General features: G+C 34.5%; 1 protein-coding gene across 3 annotated transcripts in view; it reads right to left on the minus strand.

The window, feature by feature from the left end:
- FAM184A (family with sequence similarity 184, member A) overlaps positions 1–20524 on the minus strand; it is a 76745-nt gene that overhangs the window by 21075 nt on the left and 35146 nt on the right. For all 3 annotated transcript variants that reach the window (XM_012724018.1, XM_004673815.2, XM_012724023.1), the window contains 4 exons: positions 15750–15911; positions 13201–13322; positions 12599–12749; positions 516–728 (listed from right to left, as the gene is read on the minus strand). In XM_012724018.1, the coding sequence (XP_012579472.1) occupies positions 516–728; positions 12599–12749; positions 13201–13322; positions 15750–15911 (648 nt within the window). The remainder of the gene's footprint in view (positions 1–515; positions 729–12598; positions 12750–13200; positions 13323–15749; positions 15912–20524) is intronic.

Genomic DNA, 20524 nt, shown 5'->3' on the forward strand with positions numbered 1-20524 from the left:
GGAGAAACAGGAAAGGTCTCCTGCACCATGTGGGTCACCTCCCTGGCTGGGAATCAAACTTGTCCTGCAGTGGCTCTGGAGATCTTCATAGTGCTGTGCTTTAACCTTCTGTGCCACCAGGGAGTCCTCAAAAAGATAGTACATTTTAACTACTATAAAACATGTACTTGGTTACCATTACTCTAAAATGATTTTTATAAAAATTAGTCATTTTTAAAATTGGCACATATGTTCACTGTCATATGTAAATATTAGCTCTGAAAAATAAAGCATATATAACTTTGAAGGTGTATCAGTCTCATTATGACTTTGGCATTATAATGAGAAATGATGGTTCTAGTCTAAAGTTTGTCTTCTATTGTATGTAGCTAGTAAATATATTTAATCACCATGATCTTTACAGGACTCATATCACAAAAACACATAGAAATAAAGCTACATGATATTAAAAATTTGAAGGTTAGCTACTGCTCTAGGATTGAGTTACATCTGAAAATATGTCACATTAAACTTACTCTTTGTTCTTTTTCCTTTTCTACTTCCATAGTTTGAAATGCAAGGACATGTGCTTCTTTTAAAGATTTATGTCTTTGTTGATGTTGTTCCTCTAATTCTTCAAGTTCTTGGGTAAGTCGCTGTCGTTCTTGTGTAAACTGGGCTTGTAGCTGCTGCAAAGAAGTCTGAGACTGTGAAAGCTGCACTTCCAGGTTCTGTTTCAGCAAGGAAATCTAGGCCATAAAGTGGTACACAATGAAGAATAAACATAGTGTATATTTTACAAATTACCAATTTAAAGTGGAAAAAAAAACATTTCAAAAACATAAGCTATAGTAAAACAACTGCCTTAGTTCAGGATCCTTGGAGGTGGGTGAGTGATGCTTGTGCACATGTAGAGGTGTGAAGCTATACTGCCAACATTATAGTTTAGTCAAAAAAAAAGAAAAAAAGGGTAAATTAACAAAATTTGCCTAAAAAAGGAATTGTCTTAAGAAATAAGCACATACAATATTTTATAACCATAGATATCTTTAAGTATTGCTTTAATTTTATTTTTAATAATTACACTAAAAATGGACTTTTAGTGACAGTAAGTTTGCAGCCTCTGTAAAGAACAAGGAAACTGACATTTGAAAAACAATGAACATCTGTATTGTATTGCAATAAAAAAATGATAGCATGAAATAATAACTGAAGACTACTAGTGTACTTATTAGGTTACAGTCATTTTAAGAAGATAGTATGAAAAGCTAAAATTCTTATTTATGAGCCAATAAAGTTGGACAGGTAAGACTGTGGGTTCTTAGTTGAAATCCTAGTTCTACTACTTGCTAGTATCAACACCTATCTATGCTTAGAAGAGTATAATCCACTTAGAAGAGTCCTCCGTTGGATGCAGTTAGTCCTCAATAAATGTTAGCTAAGATTATTTGAGAGTTCAAACATTACTCTTTAGAAGATTTATCAGGTTAGTGGGAAGAGCACAAGGGACTATGATGATGGTGTACAGGTGAACTGATGGTAGGAATTTCATGGGGAAATCATACATTATACAAAAATGAAAGATGATGTAATGAATATACTAAAATTTTTTAATAAAGGAAAATATAAAAAATAAAAGCTTTATCAATTTATAACTTATAATTCTTATGTAAAAATTATTTTTGAATTTTAATTCACAGGGATTGAATTGAAATCTTTAAACTTTTTAATATATACAAATGTTCTCAGTCTTTATAGTTATATTCTTATGTATGTTCACATACATATTTGATGAAACCATTAAATTTGAGCTATTTCTCTTCTTAGATAGAGAAAAAGACAACTTAAAACTAGTAATTCAACAATATTCCAATATAAGTCTGCAGCTAAGAGGAAATTAAGGGAACCTGATAAAAAGTTATTAGAAATGGTCTACTAAGCAACTTAATACACTATATTATACAAGTAAATCAGTTTCTCAATGCAAATGCCCACTGATGGATGACTAGATAATGATGATACCTGGTGATATAGTCAGTGGAATACTACTCAGCTATTTAAAAAAAATAAGTCTTGCTTGTTGCAACATGGATGGAACTGGAGGTGACTATCCTGAATGAAGTAAGACAGAAATTAAAGATGGTTTCCCTCATGGATATAAATAATCCAAGTAAATGAACAAAAATAACTGGAAAATGAGGAGAAAGGTGAGGCAGTTGGGAGTAAAAGATAGAGGGCATCAATTTGACAGTATAATAGTTCTAGAACACTGGTGGTGGGTGTGATGAGATACAGGTATACACCGAGGTTGAAACTATAATCCCCAAATTTAAATAATTTGTAATATAATGGAAAATCAATTAAAATTTTATTAAAAATAAAAGGGCTATTTATATACTTGAATACACATACAAAAATTAAAAGGCAAGACAAACAGGAAGGCAGGAAGGTCAGAAGCAAGAAGTTACTATCTATCTCCCTAAGCAGTCACATACTACAGTGAGCTTAGGGTAGATGACTAGATGTTTGGAAGTGTTCTGGGAAAAGTTCTGTGATGATTAATTGTAAAGTTAGCACATGCCTTTATGGAGACAGTCAAGCATTGGTGAGATGATATAACTGGCACAGGTAAATAGTCTGTTTTAATGTATTGAGACAGTGACTGAGTATTAAAAGTCGATTCTACTTGAGTTTCTCAGCAAACCTAAATTCTGGCTTTGGCTTCACAGGAAGCCAAGGTGCAGTTGCAACACTCTGACTACAGAAAATGCAATTCTTAATACTTCTAAATGGCAGCAGCACCCTTGATTTATAGACTGAAATAAACCCTGCAATTGTGAACTGCAGGAGGATGTCCCACCATCAGCTAAGGTCATACTTGTAGAGTATGAGGCCCAAGACAAATTATACTAGGTCACTTCTCACCATTTTATGCATGGAAATTGGTATGAAATAAACATAAGAAAAAAAAATTCAAGAAAGAAAATAAGTAACTCATAAAACAGTATCAGACAACAAAAATATGTGTTTATGGTTACTGATAGATAATTTGCAGTTTTCTTCCCAGCAAGCCGATTCTTAAAATATAAAAGTTACCTCTCACTCATCCCAAATTCAATCTTAGTCCTAGTCCCTACATGGACTAACGTTGCCTGCTTTGGCTCTGGTCAGACTTATTAAAAAATCTGTGGAACAATGGGGAAAGACTACTTTACACGTAGGATAATTATTGATATTGTCAAAGCTTTTATTTTGCCTTTGCCTATATGGGGATTACTTTCTACTCACCAAGTTTTCTATGCTCTTCCAAAGGGAACGGGCATTTTTTTCTTATTTGCATAAAGATACCATATGGGCTGGCAGCCGCCCTGGACCCTGAGTTCCAATTCAGTTTGTACTTAGGTTAGTAAGAAGCCAGTCAGTTGACAATGGTTTATTTTATTATTTTCCATTTTAAAAATTCACTAAATCAGGCCCTCCCTGGTGGTGCAATGGGTTAAAGTGCAAGCTAGCTGCAACTGTTTCAGTGCAAGTTCTATCCCCCACCATGGAGGTATCAACAAGGTGCCGCAGACTTCTCCTAACCTGCCCGCTGCTCCCCTCAGCAGCGTACTTCGTCAATGTACCTGTTCTTCTCCCCACTCTGTCTTTGGTGAATCCTCTCACCACCCCTGCACCTCTGGCCTGTACCCCAGTTCTGTATGCATAAAATAAATAAACCTTAAAAAATTTTCATTAAATCAAGTAATACAATGTTATTCATTAAAAAATCTAAACAGCACTATGAAACCTCTCCTGTTAAAATAAATACACTTACATTTTTACAGCATAGTATACTTTACCTTGAAAGAACTCAAAAATAACATTTCATATTTTAGGATATATGACTAATCTTTGTTTTTACACTTTAAAATATAAAGTAGATGAAAAAAATATTATCATGCAACAGCATTCAAATAAACTCAAGTATAGATATTTTGTATGCTTAACATTGAAGCCACACCAAAATAATATCAAGATGTCTAAAATACTTGGAGTCATGCTCAACAGGAATAGGAATTATATGCAGAAAGCCTTTATCATGCGGTGCAGCACCAAAAATTACTTTTTCTTTTTATAAATAATATCAGCCTTTAACAGCATGGTTAGATGACATGTCAATAAACAAAAATCATAAGCAAAGTAGTGAAGTAGGAGCTAGTGTTTCATAGCAATATCTTTTTAAGAAGCTAACTGTAATATACTTTATGGAAATACATTAATGTAAAACATCATTAATTCAAGACAAAAAAGAAAAAAGGTAGACTGCATTGAAGAGTTTGGGCAACCTGACCAGTACTTTTATTATAGAATTATAGAAAAATTATTAAATACATGAGAAACAGTACTATAGTACAGTAAGTTACATATTATACAGTAAGTTATACATTATATTCAAATAGCATGTGGTATTAACATCTCTACATTTATTATAATTTTAAATTTTAATATTTTATTTTGTTCATTTTAAATAAGCCAGAGAATCCTTATTCCAGAAATATATTAATTTTCCACTAAAAATTTTACAACAATTTAGATGTACTGATCAGTAGTTATTAGATAGGTGGCACACAAGTTTAAAGACCTAACTGTACTGCAACTGGCCATTTTCTGATCTCTACCAGTTAAAATACTATTGTCAAGTTTTATAAATATTTCAACAAGACTATAATTATAAACATCTGGATACATTTTATTCTGAAGAAATGAAACTTTACCCATTTCCTATAAAGCAGATTCATAAGAATCCTGTAGTTCTACAATGGTATTTGCAAAAATCAATCAAAATGGGAACCGAAACATCAAATCTGAGATATGAGATGTCAACATGCACATGTCATTACTTATGAACACCTACCTACAATCTATGGTTTTTGATACTTTATTGGTTTCCTTCCCACCCACCAAGTATCAGTTTTGTTATACAAATGAAAATATACAAACATTTATTTTCAAGACAAAGTTACTTCCTGTTATAGTAAATGTAATCTGTGGTTCGCAAACCTGATTATATGTTATAAATATCTTTGTATATATTAATATATACCATTGCTTTGTCTCTTTAGATTCTGATTTAATAGGTCTGGAGTGGGGCCCAGGCCACACAAAACTTTTACTCCAAATATCAAGGTAATCAATGTTTATTGTGAAAGAAAATTAAATATAGGATATTAAGTAGAAAGAAAAGTTCTTTCATTCCTTTTCTTGTCAAATCCTAACCGCTACAGGTAACTAGTGTTAACAGTCTCAGGACTTATTTCTCTCTTGATAGAATTGCTTGTTTTTTCTTTTGCTTCTACTATTTTATATCTAAATGGCTAAACAATTTTACCAAATGTAGAGAGAACATGTGTCATGACCTGAACCTTGGCTGTTTTATACATAAACGCTTCTTGAGAGCCCAGAGCATGCCTCAATAGACCAGCACTCAATTTCCAAAGTAGCTGAAACAGACACACCTGGGCTGTTTATTGGGACAGATCCTCCATAGGTCTATAAGGTAACATTAAAGACTGTTAATGTAATATGGTGGTCCCTAGGACAAGGGGAGATTCCAGGTACCATACCCCACCCAAAGGAGGGTGGAGCAAAGTAGAGAAGAAAAGAATCTGGAGAGGAGACTGAAGAAGAAGGAAGCAGGATAGAGAGCTACAACGAGACCTGAGGGAATCAGTTTTCTTGGATTACAAACCCCTGATTATGCCATGAATCAGACTTCCTGAGCTGGGGGAACTACTGAGAACTGTGATGGAGTTAAAAGAGGTATGTTGGTATATAACTGAACACTTACAGGGTTGAGTTCTTGCTTTTGTGTCCTTGACTGTTCCCTGGTACTGCTAGAAAGGAGAATTGGAGAACACATGTGGAGAAGATGATTGGATGAGACAAGAGATGAGACTCTCCTTGACAGACAATAGTAGTCATTATCTTGATTTGTATTTTTGCATCACTCCGTCTGTCCCAGACTTGCTTGGCCTCTTTTGCCACTTTCTTGCGATTCGCCTTGAGAATGTACCTTAGACTGTGGCAAACTTTCTAAAGGAGCAGCCCCCCTTTGCTGGGGATTTGTCCATAGCAGATGGGTAATTTTATAGGGAAACTATTATTACAAGTAGCCTATCTTCTCTTGTGTCTCTTTGTACATTAATTCTATTAAAGGTCTTTCAACATAAAAAGAGCATGTTTCCTTTGTCATTGTGTTGTGTATGGTTGGATCCCATTACAGAGAATCATCCTCTAAATTAGGGGTCCCTGGATGCTACTTTGTTGTATGATACAGTCTTATACCACTACTACTGAGGTTATCTTTGTTGCTTAATTTCAAATTATGAAAGAAACAGTTCTAAATGTAGTTCTGTTTTTCTACTTATTTTTGATGTAGGAAACAAAGTTGACTATGAAAGGCAGGTCAACATAGTAGAAAGTACTTAGGGAAACATGGGAAAAAATGTCACAGTAGAAGCATCAAAACTTCAGAAGACAGCCATAGATCAAAGCTTTGATTCCTCCACAACAGCTACTGTGAAACTATACTGGAATATAGCCACATGGGTTTGTCTTTTTATTGTGCATGGGGACTGTCAAGAACAAAAAGACAGTCCAATAGCTGCCACAGAAACTGCTTAGCCCTCGAAGCTGGAAGTATTTACTCCTTATCATACTTCTACAGGGCAAGGCTGCTAACCTCTGTCCTAAGACACCAAGAAAAATATTCAAAGATATTCAGCTCTTTGTTACTCTACTTTAAAAAAACAAGATGGATATAGGTTTGATAGGAAAATTAATCTCACTTTCCCCTTTTATATGTAAAGAGGATATTTAAATTGAGTATTTAAATGGATATTACTTTGAAGCTCAATTCCTGCATACTTGATGTAGATAAACAAAAACTATAACTTTGACAATTCTTAGCAATTTCCTCCATTTTCCTTTAAATGTTGAGTAATTAAAACATTAAGATGTAAAATACATGATGTGATGAATCTTTTGAATCTGTACTACTACCTAATCCTTTCAAATAAAGAAATCTATTGATATTATTTTTCGAAAAGTAGTTAACAAAGGAATACATTTATAGTTATTTCCATTTGTATGACAGTCTACTATTAATAGTTTTTCAAAAATATTACTATATCTTTCTAAGTGAGTGTTAAAATGAGTTTTTTATGTTTGAGATGTAAAATCTTGCCTCACTTTAAAACATATTAGTACAATGTGGTAGCTCTATGCATATATACAAATGAATGACAAAGTTAAAAGCTTTATTACCCATATACATGTCTAACTGAATCCCAAAATGTATATTCTTTATATCATAACTTTATATCATAAAGTTAAAGCTTTAAAGCAATGATGATGTTTATGCAAAATCAAAAGTGCAACATGCCCTTGTGCGCAAATTGTAAGTGCCATTCACTTACATTGTTGATAGATTTATGTAAAGCTTCACCCAGAGAGTGCCGCTATGAAGAAAAGATCACAGGAATAAAGGGAAACATTCAGAAATCAACTATGTGAAAGAAAAAGGGAGAGTAGAATACAGAACATTAATTATAATATGTTCAGGGAAAAAATAATTTGAAAACAGCACTGAACAAGAAATAAGACAAACAGAAATTTAAGACAGACATTCAAATTATCAGCAGTTCCTTAAAACAAGTGGTCCTGTGTTTATGGGCTGGTAAGTTTACTATTGCAGAATAACAAAGACTAATGTATATAAATCAGAGTTCAGTTTAAAGGATAATGGTTATTAAAGGACTTAAAAAGTGTATCACTGTTCTAAATACCTCCCCCCAAAATCTAAAATGCTATGCTGCAAAGTTTAACAGTCAGTACTGGTATAAGTTCATGAAGCCAGTAGAACTGAAACACTAACTGAATTGACTACATACTTTGGGGGCCAGAAATAGATGTAAGATGTGATCATTTAAAATGTGAAGGTTTAACAATAATCTGACTTTGTGTTGAATACTTGGGTTAAAAAAGATTATCTTTATAACCTTTTGATTCTATTTCAAGAATCTATTCAGAAAACTTATTTAGCATCTAGGGTCAGGAGTTTGTTACATGATAAATCACAGGAAAATTCTACTACTCTCTCCTACCGCCCATATATGGGAAAGTATGACATAATTTTCAGTTGCTTCATTATTTTGCCTTCCAAAAATACAATATTTAAAATTTATATTATTCATTTAAATGTAAAGTTTCTACTTTTTTTTTTAAGATTTTATTTACTTATGAATACAGAACTGGGGTACAGGCCAGAGGTTCAGGAGAGAATTCAATAGAGACAGGGTAGGGAGCAGAATAGGCAGATCCATGAAGTACATGCACAAAGGAGCAGTGGGCGGGTCAGGAGAGGTCTTCTGAGCCATGTGGATCACCTCCCGGGAGGCAAGGATTGATCTCTCACTGAAGCAGCAAAGGCCAGCATTGCAGTGCTGTGTTCCAACCCACTATGCCCGCAGGGATGGCCCTAAATGTAAAGTTTCTATAAAATATTTTTTACTTTATCTTAATCAATTTTTAGAAAGAACATAGTCTTTTTTTTTTTCCTACCCAAAATATGATTCTTCCTAGGAGTTTCACAAACTAAAGCTGATTTTCATTTGGTAAAATATTTTTTTTTAACTAATAACTAAAACTTTAACATAGCCTATAATTTAGGATACAGTTTACTGAACTTGAAAAAATAAGTTGAGAAAAAAGATTAACTTTCTATTTGATTTTCCATAACCTTAGTTTAAACATCTTCATATATATGTTTTATATATGCATACATGTAAAACTAATTTTATACTTTTAATTTCTTCTTCATGCCTTCTCATAATTATAACATTGTTTATATATTAAAGAGCCATTTAAATTCTCCAGATTTCATAAAACTTATGCAAACATGAGTGGTTTTAAATTGCAGTCCTAGGTGGACTTTTACCCACAAGGGATGGGTAATTTTCAGTGTTTGATTTAGAAACTATATTCCTTATCTTTCCTGTATTAGGGTTCCTTTTCTTAAAGGTCTTACATGTTTTGTCTCGATATGGCGGATAGCAGAAACTATTCAGAGCTGGCAGGTTTGGGCGTTCTGTGATGGCCCTCTCCCTGCCCTATAACCATATGTGATTACTGCTGGCATATTGTTGCCAGTCATCAAAATATCTAAATAAAAAGGCAAGTCCCTAAACCATGGTCTGGGGTGACTTCCATCACAGACATGGATATGGCCATCAGAAAAGGCAGAAATAGCACTGAAGGGTGGAAATACCATTATTGGTTAAATATAAATGAAGATTTCACATTTGCTCTTGAGAAGTATTAGAGTCCTACAACTCCAGGAAATATCACTTAAATTTAGATTGACAAAATGTTGATATATGACTCTTCAGTTTTTGTTTTCAGCAGCAAACAATGACAAGGAATGAAGATGTTAGAATGTGGGGTAGAGAATGGAAATCAACATTTCTGAGGCAGATGTGCTAGCTGAGATGCTTCTTAGCCCACAAAATAACTGTGAATCGAAGAAGAGTTAAAGGCTGAAGATTTAACTTTTAGAAGTTACTGACATATACATGGCATTTATGCCACAAGACTGGATGATATCACTCAGGGAAGTATTCAAAGTATACTGATCTATTATCTTTATACAAAAAAAAAATTATTTGGCAAGTGTTCCACATAAGCAAGATACATGTTAATAAAATGCATGCTTTGCATAAGTTTGCTTGGAAGCCACACAATGGAATACTATTAAGCCATAAGGAAAGAAGAAATGTTGCCTTTTATAGCAAAGGGGAACTTGTGTAGTGAAGAAAGTCAGAATAACAAAGACACATATCAGACATTTACATAGTGCATGATTCCACAAGGAAAAATGCTTATTAAAATCAGCAGACACTAATAAACAAAATAAGGCTTCTAAGGTTCAGAGGGAAGTAGGGAAAGGGACAGGGCCACAGGGGTATAAAGGATGATGATGGGAAGGGAAAAAGTGATGGAGATAGCAGAATGAGTACTGAGCTGAGTGCCAAATTTACCCAAAAGTTCTGTGATTTAAACAGTGCGTACCAGTGCTGTGTAGTAGACCTTAACTGAAAGTCACATGTGTAGTTTTAACATTTTCAGTAGCTTTACTTAATAAACAAAAAGGGTATAATTATTTTTAGCATATTTTTGACTTAATAATGTAAAACATTGTCATCTCAAGATGTAATTATATTTTAAACAATCCTAGTAAGACATTCTATTTTTTTAATAGTAAGTTAAAAAAAAAAGATTTACTTATGATGCATACAAGAACTGGGATGCAGGCCAGAGGTGCGGGGTCAGTGAGAGGATTCACCAGAGATAGAGTGGGGAGCAGAACAGGCAGATCGATGAAGTACACTGCAGAGGGCAACAGTGGGCCAGACAGGAGAGATCTGCTGTGCCGCGTGGGTCACCTCCGGGGCTGGGGATCAAAGGTGCACTGCCAGTTGGCAGGGCGGCTAACCCGCTGCACCATCAGGGAGGGCCTATAGTAAGCTTTTAAAACCCAGAGCATAATTTACACCAATATCTCAATTTGGATGAAACTCACTCCAGGTACTCAACAGTCATATGTGGCAAGCAGCAACTATAAAAGACAACACTAGTTTAGAAGCCAGAAAGCAGCTTGCAACAATCATGCCTTAAAAAGGACGTTATTTTTAATTGTTTTGATCAAGTGCTCTATTTCTTACTCATGTCTTTGTTCTTTCTTACTGGGGTGTGAAAAATCCTAAAATAAAATTAATATATCCAAAGCCAATTTTATCACTTCAACTCCTTCAAATAAGGAGTCCATCATGCCTTCCCTGACTCAGATTATTTCATTTTCAATATCCTTCCTTCAAACCCTGAATCAACTTTAACATTTCCTTTTCCTTTGCCAAAGTATTACATCAAGTTACATGATTTGTATCTTTATGGTTTCTTTTGCATTCTCAGTGAAATGAGTTTCTCAGTGAAATGAGTTTAATTCAGGTCCTAATTGGGTAGAATTATTTGTGTATCGTATTTTTGATGACTTCCTCTTTGGTCGCTATGCCCCTGTTTTTGATCACTCTATTCAATAACTACTCGGAATTTAGTACACATCAGGCACAGTTTGATCTCCTGGGGTTGAAATCATGAATAATACAGAAAAAGACCCAGTTCTCATGGAGCTAAATTAGATTAAGAGAGGGAATCAATTGATTCTCTGTAGTATTATTTTGAAAAAACACAAAGCAGAAAAAGTGGACAGACAGTGATAGAGGGTGCTATTTTAGAGAAATAGGTAAGGACGATCTTTTTTTTTTTTTTTTTTAAAGATTTACTTATTTGTGCATACAGAACTGGGGTACAGGCCAGAGACTCATGGGCGGCGAAAGACTTCACCAGAGATAGAGTGGGGAGTAGAACAGGCAGAACTACACTGCTGAGGGGAGCAGCGGGCGGGTCAGGAGAGGTCTGCCACACCATGTGGTCACCTCCGCGGCAGGCGGGAACTGAACTCATGTGGAAGTGGCTTCAGCCTCTCAGTGCTGCGCTTTAACCCGCTGTGCCACCAGGGAGGGCCAGGACAATCTTTTTAAGGAGTTAAGATTTAAGCACAGAATTGATGAAATATAGGAATAAGTCATTTAGATCTGGGAAAAGTAGGCTCTATGTGGCAAGATGTAAAAGTGGTAGATGTAAAGGCTGGTAGATATAAAGCTCTCAGATGAATTAAGTTGGTATGTGTGTTTCAAGAACATAATGTAGAACAGTGTAACTGTTAAAAAAGGGGCAACTAGCAGGAGATGTTGGCCATGCAGCCAAAGCCGAGTCATAATGTTACCGTAAGCCACAGCATGAGTGTGGACTGTTATCTACAGGTGGCAGGAAGAGTATACTCCCTTTTCACAGTTCTGGAACACCCCAAGCACTCTTGACAGAAACTGCATATATACACCTATGTAACAAACTGTTCTACAAAAAGCCTATATGCTCTTTATTCTGAAATGCATCATGATCACAAATAGAAAGATAATAGTGGATTTCTAACAGTAAATTACTGAGCTGCTTTTGTCCAAGTTCTGCACTTGCTTATCAACTGATGACTCATGCAGTCAGTCCTATTTAATTACTGTCTTTGCAGAAGACAGCCAGGAATTCATGAACTTAACAGTTGTGAAATGTGCAGATTATTTTGATTACAATTGCCAATGCTCTAGAAAAAGTGCCTATGACATAAAATACATTTAGAAATACATTTTTTTAAAAATAATTTTGAAGCATAATAGGCAACATCTTTTGGTGAGCAAAAAGTACACTGATAATTTCTGGCAAGTGCTTTGAGGCAATAAGGATGCCCATTGCCCAAATGTTATCTAATATTTTTTTTTCAAATTATTTGAAGAAAAAACTCATTCTTTTTCACTTAAAATTTCTTGATTATATACATTTAAAATATTTCAAGTTTGTTTTATAAAAAATAATACAGTGAAATAGCACACAATGTTTTATAAGGTTTTCCTTTGTAGAGAATGTAAAGAAAAATGAAATTCATAATTGAGTACAAACTACCAGTTACCTGGTTTAGGAGATCTTCTACTTTCTTCTGCCATGAATCCCTGGCTGCATTTTTCTCTCTCTCTTTTAACTGCAAAAGTTGAGACATTGCTGACTTCTTATCCTCTTCATGTTGAAGTCTTAACTCTTCACGAAGCTTAGAACACTCTTGTCTAAAAAAAAATACATTTACTTTATAAATTATCTCTCAAATAATGTAGTACTGAAATAGTGCATAGTTTACAGGTTTTCTGTAATTAAGCATCCTCACGATAGACCAACTCAGAGTAACAGTTGATTATTCTATAGTTCAGGACTATAAGGTATTCTGATAACTTACCCAAGATCATTCATTGACTTATCTATTACAAAATAGGCATTAGAACAAATAAGTCTTCCAGCTCCAGGATAGTACTCTGCCTATTTTATATTCAAGGAAATGAAATCAGAAAAAAGTAACCTGTATTCAAACATAGAAAAAAAAATCCCATTTTTCTACCTCTAATGATAGGAATATTTACTTAAAATGCTACTGCTACATCTTTAACAATGACATATATGCCATAGTATGGAACAACAGTCTTGTACATCTGTGTGGGTTATATTACAAAGTAAAAAATGTACCTAAGATTTTCTGTCCATTTTCTTTCTAAGTCATGGGCCACTTTGTCCACTCTGAGTTTCTCTTCTTCCTTCATGGCAGCAAGTGTTTCTTCATGCTGCTGTCTTTCTTGTTCCAGCTCACCCTGAAGAATAAATATTTTTCAATGAAGTCTAAAGTCTTCAAAAGTAAAGTCACTGCTTGTTATTTCAAATAAGCAGAGTGCTTCTAACATTACTGCAGCACGATAATCCGTAGTGCCACTATGATGATTACTCAACATTTTCTGACAATAAATCATATGCTATACATTTTTGTTTTAAATATCCATGTGCAAATTGTATTTTCATTAAGGCTTATGACTTCGCAAATTATTTTAAATTGCTTAAAGTCAGCATAATTATAACTTAACTTTCCATTTATGGGAATCTAACAAATTCTTCAATTATTTTCAATTGTACAGACATTACACAAAGACAGATGTTATTCAAATTTATTCCTATTTAAAAGTATGCTAATCATGTAAGCTTAAGCCTTGTAGCTGGTCCCTGGTAGCAATGAAGCTGCTCGTGGGGTACAACAGAACATATGATGGATGTTCTATCATTCTGCTGCCACAAGGACCCTGGTCACTCCCTTGCTGAAGTACGTGTTATAGCAGCTGTTGAAGGGTATATCCAGATTAACGGGAAAGAAGCAAGTCAATGTTAAAATTACCAGTCTACATTGTTGGCCAGGCTATTAAGCAGCAAGTACTGAAAAGCGAGTTCCATAATCTTATCAACTGTTCCTTTTCAAAAGTACTTGGAACTCTTCCCCACCCCTCCTCCCCCACTACAGGCAGCATCAAATGGAATACAATTACTTAAAAAAGTACTTCTTTAACTGACCCCAAAACTCTTTATTAGACATAATTGGGGAAAGAAAGGAGCCAAAGAAAACACTTGATTTTATGCAGCTTACCAGAGTTGTGTAAACCATGATGCAATACCAATATTTTCTTAATTAAAACTGACCAGCAGAACAGGATTTTGAAACTAAATCCAGAGGCCTGATTCTCAGTGCCAGGACAACCAGTACAAGCTTTAAAAGGCACCAGTACAAAATGCCCTGGAGGCAGGAAGTGGGTGTGCACCAAAAGCCAGGGACCTATAGCCACATGGCAGCTTATGAATAGTCAGTAACTCTACCAACATTTGTTAGAAATATTTCAACTATTTTAAAAATCACCTTCCTATTATTCTTGACATGGGGGGAAAAATCTTATATAGTTTCAGTCACATATTTTGACTTTATGTCAAAAATGCTAGGTTGTGGCTATAGTCAATGTTAGGTACCACAGAAATTAAATATGTCAATTTGTGTCTTATAATAGCTCTAAATTCTAACCTAGTCCTAGTTATATATTGACACTATCATGTTACAAGCCACTAGAGACATATAAACAGAAAGATTCAAGAATGAAAAAATCTTTTTATTTTGTAACAGAATTTTAAATAGAACGTAATTAGTATTCAAAGTACAGATATAATTACTCTTTCTATACATTGTAAAGAGAATTACATGTACAGTACTCTTCATTAAAGTGCCCTTGTTTATGTTTTTGAAATGTTACCAATTATAAACCAAAAATAAAATTTTTAAATAAAAATAAACAGTTATGTTTACCTAGTACTTAACTATTTTGCAAAGCATTGTGCTATAAGAGGTAGCCCTTGTTTAATTGTTACAACAGTGGTGCAAATTGTGTTATTATTCCCTACTCCATTTACAATATACATATGAGAAAATCAAGGTATAGAATAAAGTGCCAAAGGTGACACAGTGATGGATCCAGAATTCCTAGCCAATCAATCTGACTTCAGAGTCTACATTCCACACATCACTATTCTGAAAGAAAATGTAAAACTCCTTGGTTACTCTTTTTATAGTTGTATGGATTCTCTTTTCTACTTTATATGGCAATCTATAACAAATATTTACTGTTTCATGAGACTGGAACAACAGACAGTCTCTGAAAAACAGTTTACAAACAACCACTTACAGTTTAAACTCTGTCAGGTAAAAGAATGGTGCATACTAATTGTGATGGGCTGGAAGATATGTGGGTGTACCCACAGTCTACCAGAATGTGATCTCATTTGGAAATCTGGGTCAATCAGAAATCATTAGTTAAGATGAGGCCACACTGGAGAAGGCAGGCTTAATAAATATGGCTAGTACTCCTGTTAAGGGAAGCAGGAAGACGCATAAAAACAGAAAATACTGAAGTGCTGCTACCAAAGGCCAGGGAATTCAGGGGTCCCCAGGAACTGCAAAAACCAAACAGGCATCCTCCCTTAGAGATGGCTCCCAAACACCTTGATTTTAGACTTCCAGTTTCCAGAACTATAAATAACACATTTCTGTTATTTTATAAGCCATCTAGTGTAGTTCTTGGTTACAGCAGACCTAGGATACTAATACACTCATTACAAACAATGCAATGTTTACAGTATAACTCTATAAGTAAAGGAATTAAGTTGTATTTTTACCTTGCTGATGTTTAGATTATAGCAGATTATTACTTTACCTCAACACTTAATAAAGCATCCTTAGTATCCTTCAGCCTGCCTTTAGTCAAATCAAGCTCATTTTGAAGTCTTTCCTGAGAGTCCTGAAGACTAGCAATGAGCCCCTCTGCAGAGCCAAGACCTTGTTCACCTTTCCTTACCAGGTCCTGGAGACGACCAATCTGCAAACAAATAGAATACTTTAACATTCCTTCCATGATGGGTTAGCAAATAATAAAGTTAGTTGTTGTAAAATTCTTTTCTTTAACTTATAATTTTACTGAATAGATCTTTCTTGATAATATAAAGGAAACACTAAAACTCATTATAACCTTCACTGCTGCTTAAAAAAAAAAGTCACATATTTCTATTTCCCTTTTTCATGACAACCATGTAAACAGAGGGGTATCCTCAAGCTCCATGACAAAAACATCCATCTGTTATGGGGCTCACAAGGTCTCCAAGGCACAGTCCCTGTCTAGGATCTTCACAGTCACTGACACTGTGAAGTTACTGTGCCATTGTGATTAAGAATTGAGTTATCACCCACTAGACTGGAAGTTTGTTATTATGCACTTACTATGTGATTTGAGCAAGTTATAGGACCTTTTTGCATGTGTGTGACTTAGTAACTAGTATTTACTGTCTAAGGTTATTGTGGAAAATCAAGGAATGCACAGTATATAAAGGAAAGACTATAAAAAATTGCCTGAGGGTTAAGAACTAAATAATTATTAATTACAGTTGCTATCATGCTCCATCTCTATTGGCATCCCTCTAATTCCTAGAACTAATCAAGCCTTGGACCACTGCACAAACTTTGTTAATTTTTCTGGCAAATCACCTGTCACCATTGATCAATATGCCTCAGACTTATAATTATTTGTTTCCTTATCTGACTTATTCATCACTGAAACCATAATACCTAGCATAGTGCTTTGGTATCTAATAGCTGTCATTATTCATTAAATAAGTCAATAGCAGAAAAATTTTTGCTATTACTAGCTCCACCTCCAATCTGTAAATATTTAACTCCTAAAAAGAACATTCATGCCTTCACTTCTTTGAATTTTTATTGTACTAGGCAAGGCCATATTATTCCTCTAAGCAGAAAAAGACAGTCCCCCTCTGCTCTAGAAGCAGTTCAGAACATGAACAGAAGTGCAAGAGCTGCTTCTGTGTGCATTAGAAAATGAACCCTCTTCCTCCTACAGGCAGAGTTCTCTGGGAATCTCGGTTTCTACATATTTCTTCTACTGTAAATAGTGCTGACATTTTTGTCAGTGATCCTTAATTATTTGCTTAGGTAAAGTAAACAGAGATGTACAAGTTCAAGTATGTGCCCATCATTAAGGTTTTCATACCTATTGCTAAATTTCTTTCCGGGAAAATTATGTGATTTTTATATTACCATTAGCAGTTTTTTGTGTGCCTTTTTCTTCTTTCTTGACAATCCAAAGTCTCAATTTTTTATCACCACTAATTTTATGGTAATAGAAATGGCATCTCATTGATTTCATTCCAGTTTTTAAATTACAGTGAAGTACAAATTGCTTTTCATGTTCTTTCAGCCCATTTTTAAATATTAGGGTATCTGTATATTTGTTATCTTTTATAAATGTTCTTGAAGTATTAAAAGACATGGATTTTTGTTACTCATGCAATTTGCCAATCACTTATTCCAGGTCTTCTAATTTCTCCTTCCTCATAATTTTACTTATGGTGTATTTTGATATGTAGAAGTTTTAACTGTACAAATATTTTGGGGTTTTGTTTGTTTTTTGATTCTTTTTTTTATTATAATTCATTTTGTCATCTGTTTTCAAAGGGCCTTCTTGGTCCTTAAGCTTGTCATCTGTATTTTCATATTTTATTTATATTCATTCATGATTTGATATTACATTTCAATCCTTAACCCATTTGGAACTTTTTTCGGTACAAGTTTAAAGAAGAAATCTGAGATTTTTTTCTCTGCTCTTTCATCTAAAGAGCCTTCAAAGCACAGTGTCACACTCTGTTACTCAGATTAAATCTATTAAGTGATGCCTTCTTCTTTTTTTTATACTAACTGCCTTCTACCCTACCTCTTTACTAAAATTTACCCCAGAGACATCTTGATTGCATAATCTTTTCCGGTACCATACTCTGATTCACTGTGTACATGTTGATACACATATTCTTGTTAAGTATGTGTTTTCATATGTGCAGTGATCCTTGCTCTAAAGATCTTGATTTCTCTTTCTCAGTCCCTTTGCCTGACTCAATTTATTCTGTGCTGGTGCTTTTCTTTATCATTAGCTTTATTCCCACTAGCTAACCTTGGGTGAGCTCTCTGACTAAAATGGGGAATAATCTAAATCTGTTATTATTGGAATAAGAACAGAGTGGGGAGAGTGGGGAGTAGAATAGGCAGATCGACGAAGTACACTGCTAAAGTGAGCCAGACAGGAGAGGTCTGCCACATCATGTGGATCACCTCCAGGGTGGGGATCGAACTCACACTGAAGTGGCCACAGCCAGCTTCACAGTGCTGCACATTTCAAGCCACCAGGGAGGGACCCGTAATAGCATCTTAATTCATCTATCCAACTCTCATCACCAAATCTCTTCCCATACCAGTCATTCTATTGCTATTGGAGATATTTTCCTAAGATCATCCAATAGTGTGGTGGCTTTGTTACTGCCACACCACCATCAGAATAGAATCCAGTCTATGTTACAGCACAGGAATTCCTCATAATTTTAGCTTCACATTTTGCTTTCTACTGTACTTCTTCACAAGTCCCATATATATCCCATGCTCAAATTCAACAGTTCTCAACCAGAGTTAGTTTTGTCCTGAGAGAATATTTGTCAGTATCTGGAAATACTTTTGGTAGTAAGAATTGGAGACGAAGGGATGGTCCTCACTACTATTATTGGTGTGTAGAGAACAGGGATATCCTAAACAGTCTAAGGAATTATCTGGCCCCAAACTGTCAATAGTGCTGAGTGTAGACACTGGCATAGCAATAGTGAACTTTCCTTGGCTCACTGAGATGTTAAAGCCTTATTCCAATAATAACAGATTTAGATTACTCCTCATACCTATGCTGTTTTCATTACTCCTGTATCTGGAAAATTTGTATCTTCCTTTCAAAGACCATCTCCCACTTTTTAGTTCTCCAATCACTTTCTCCAGTGCTTTTATAAGCCTTGGGATCAGAGAACCACTTTCCCTTCTGGACTCTATATACTGGATTTATTACCAAGTCATAATAGCCACTTTAGTTAGTTCCTTAACATTTTGATATGCAATCAATAAATGTTTACTAAATTATAAGACTATGCAAATATAATTGATGTTGCTGGAATCTAGGTCCAATTATTCAGGAGACTAATCTAGTAATAAGTAATGAGAGGTATATAATTACTCCTATTCAAGAATTCCATTTACAGCAAGAGCAATGAAAAAGAAAAATTTTTTAATGAATAAAAGTATTTATAAACCCGATACTTAACCACTTGCTAGCAATAACAAGATTCCAATAAAAAGTACTGCTCAGCATCTTCTGAAACCCTTGGCTCCCTTAAAGTCAGGGGGCAAATGGCTAAAGTATGTTTTTGGTTGATTAAGGATTCTTAATGGATCTTAAAAAAAAATCTTGCTACTCTAGCTATGACATTTTATGACAATCCCTGCCCATCAAGTAAAAGGCCAATGCCTCAAAATTCATTCAATAAATATTTCATTCACAAATATTGATATTTATTGATGTACCACCTGTCAGGCAGTCTATGTTCTGTAACATCTCATAATAAAAGTAATCCAAATGATTTTCATTTTAACAAAATGAAGAACTATATAAGCGCTTAAAAACTTATGTCCAGAAGAAAACTCACAACTTTAAAGCTATAAAAATATTTAGAAGGATCATAATGCTAAAATTATCTGGTTGGCCTAATATTTGGTCATCCAAGATGATTCTAAGTAATATTTCATAGGGAAATATGGTTATTTCAACCTGATATTTTTTAATCACTAGCTTCTTCTTATAGCCTATTATGATTCTGGCATTCATTAACTAGCAGGCATCCATAAATAAGAGGCATTCTGTGATGGAGGGGAGGAAAAGGGATCGAAACAGGGGAGAGAAGAGTACAAGGGACGATGGTGATAGTTCACGGATGAACTGGTGGTAGGAATTTTACAGAAAATATACAATGATGTGAAAGATATAAATAAAAATGTATATATTTAAAAAAGCATTTCAATCTCATCTTACTCTTCCAGAGAACAGAAATGAGTAAATCCCATTTCATTTTATGAAAGTATAACCATGATTTCAAAACCAGAAAAAAATAGTATAAAAAATGAAAAGTACAAAGCAATTTTACTGAACATACTGGGCTCAAAAATTGTAAATGATACTAACAACATGGAGCCTTTATCATGTTGAAAAGGCACATGTGTGTGCATATAAAATCTATCATAATTAACTGGGGCTTATTGTGGAAATCCAAAGTTAATTTAATATTAGATTAGTGTAATATTACCACATTAACAAATTAAAGGTGAAATAGTATGAACTCAATAAATGCAGAAACGTCAACATAAATTTGTAATTTTTTTTAAATTACAAAATTAGAGTAACTAGAGAACTCCCCAAACCTGGTAAAGAGAATTTACAAAATAAAACTCTACAGAAACATAATTATATGTGAAACATTGACATTCTTCACTTTAAGAGCAGGGACGAATTAGGAATGCTTATTATTTCTGGAGAGCCTGGCCTACTCAGCAAAGTGGGACAAG

Source organism: Condylura cristata, unplaced genomic scaffold (assembly GCF_000260355.1).
Source record: "Condylura cristata isolate star-nosed mole 26May11 unplaced genomic scaffold, ConCri1.0 scaffold00001, whole genome shotgun sequence".
In the NCBI taxonomy this organism is placed as follows: Eukaryota; Metazoa; Chordata; class Mammalia; order Eulipotyphla; family Talpidae; genus Condylura; species Condylura cristata.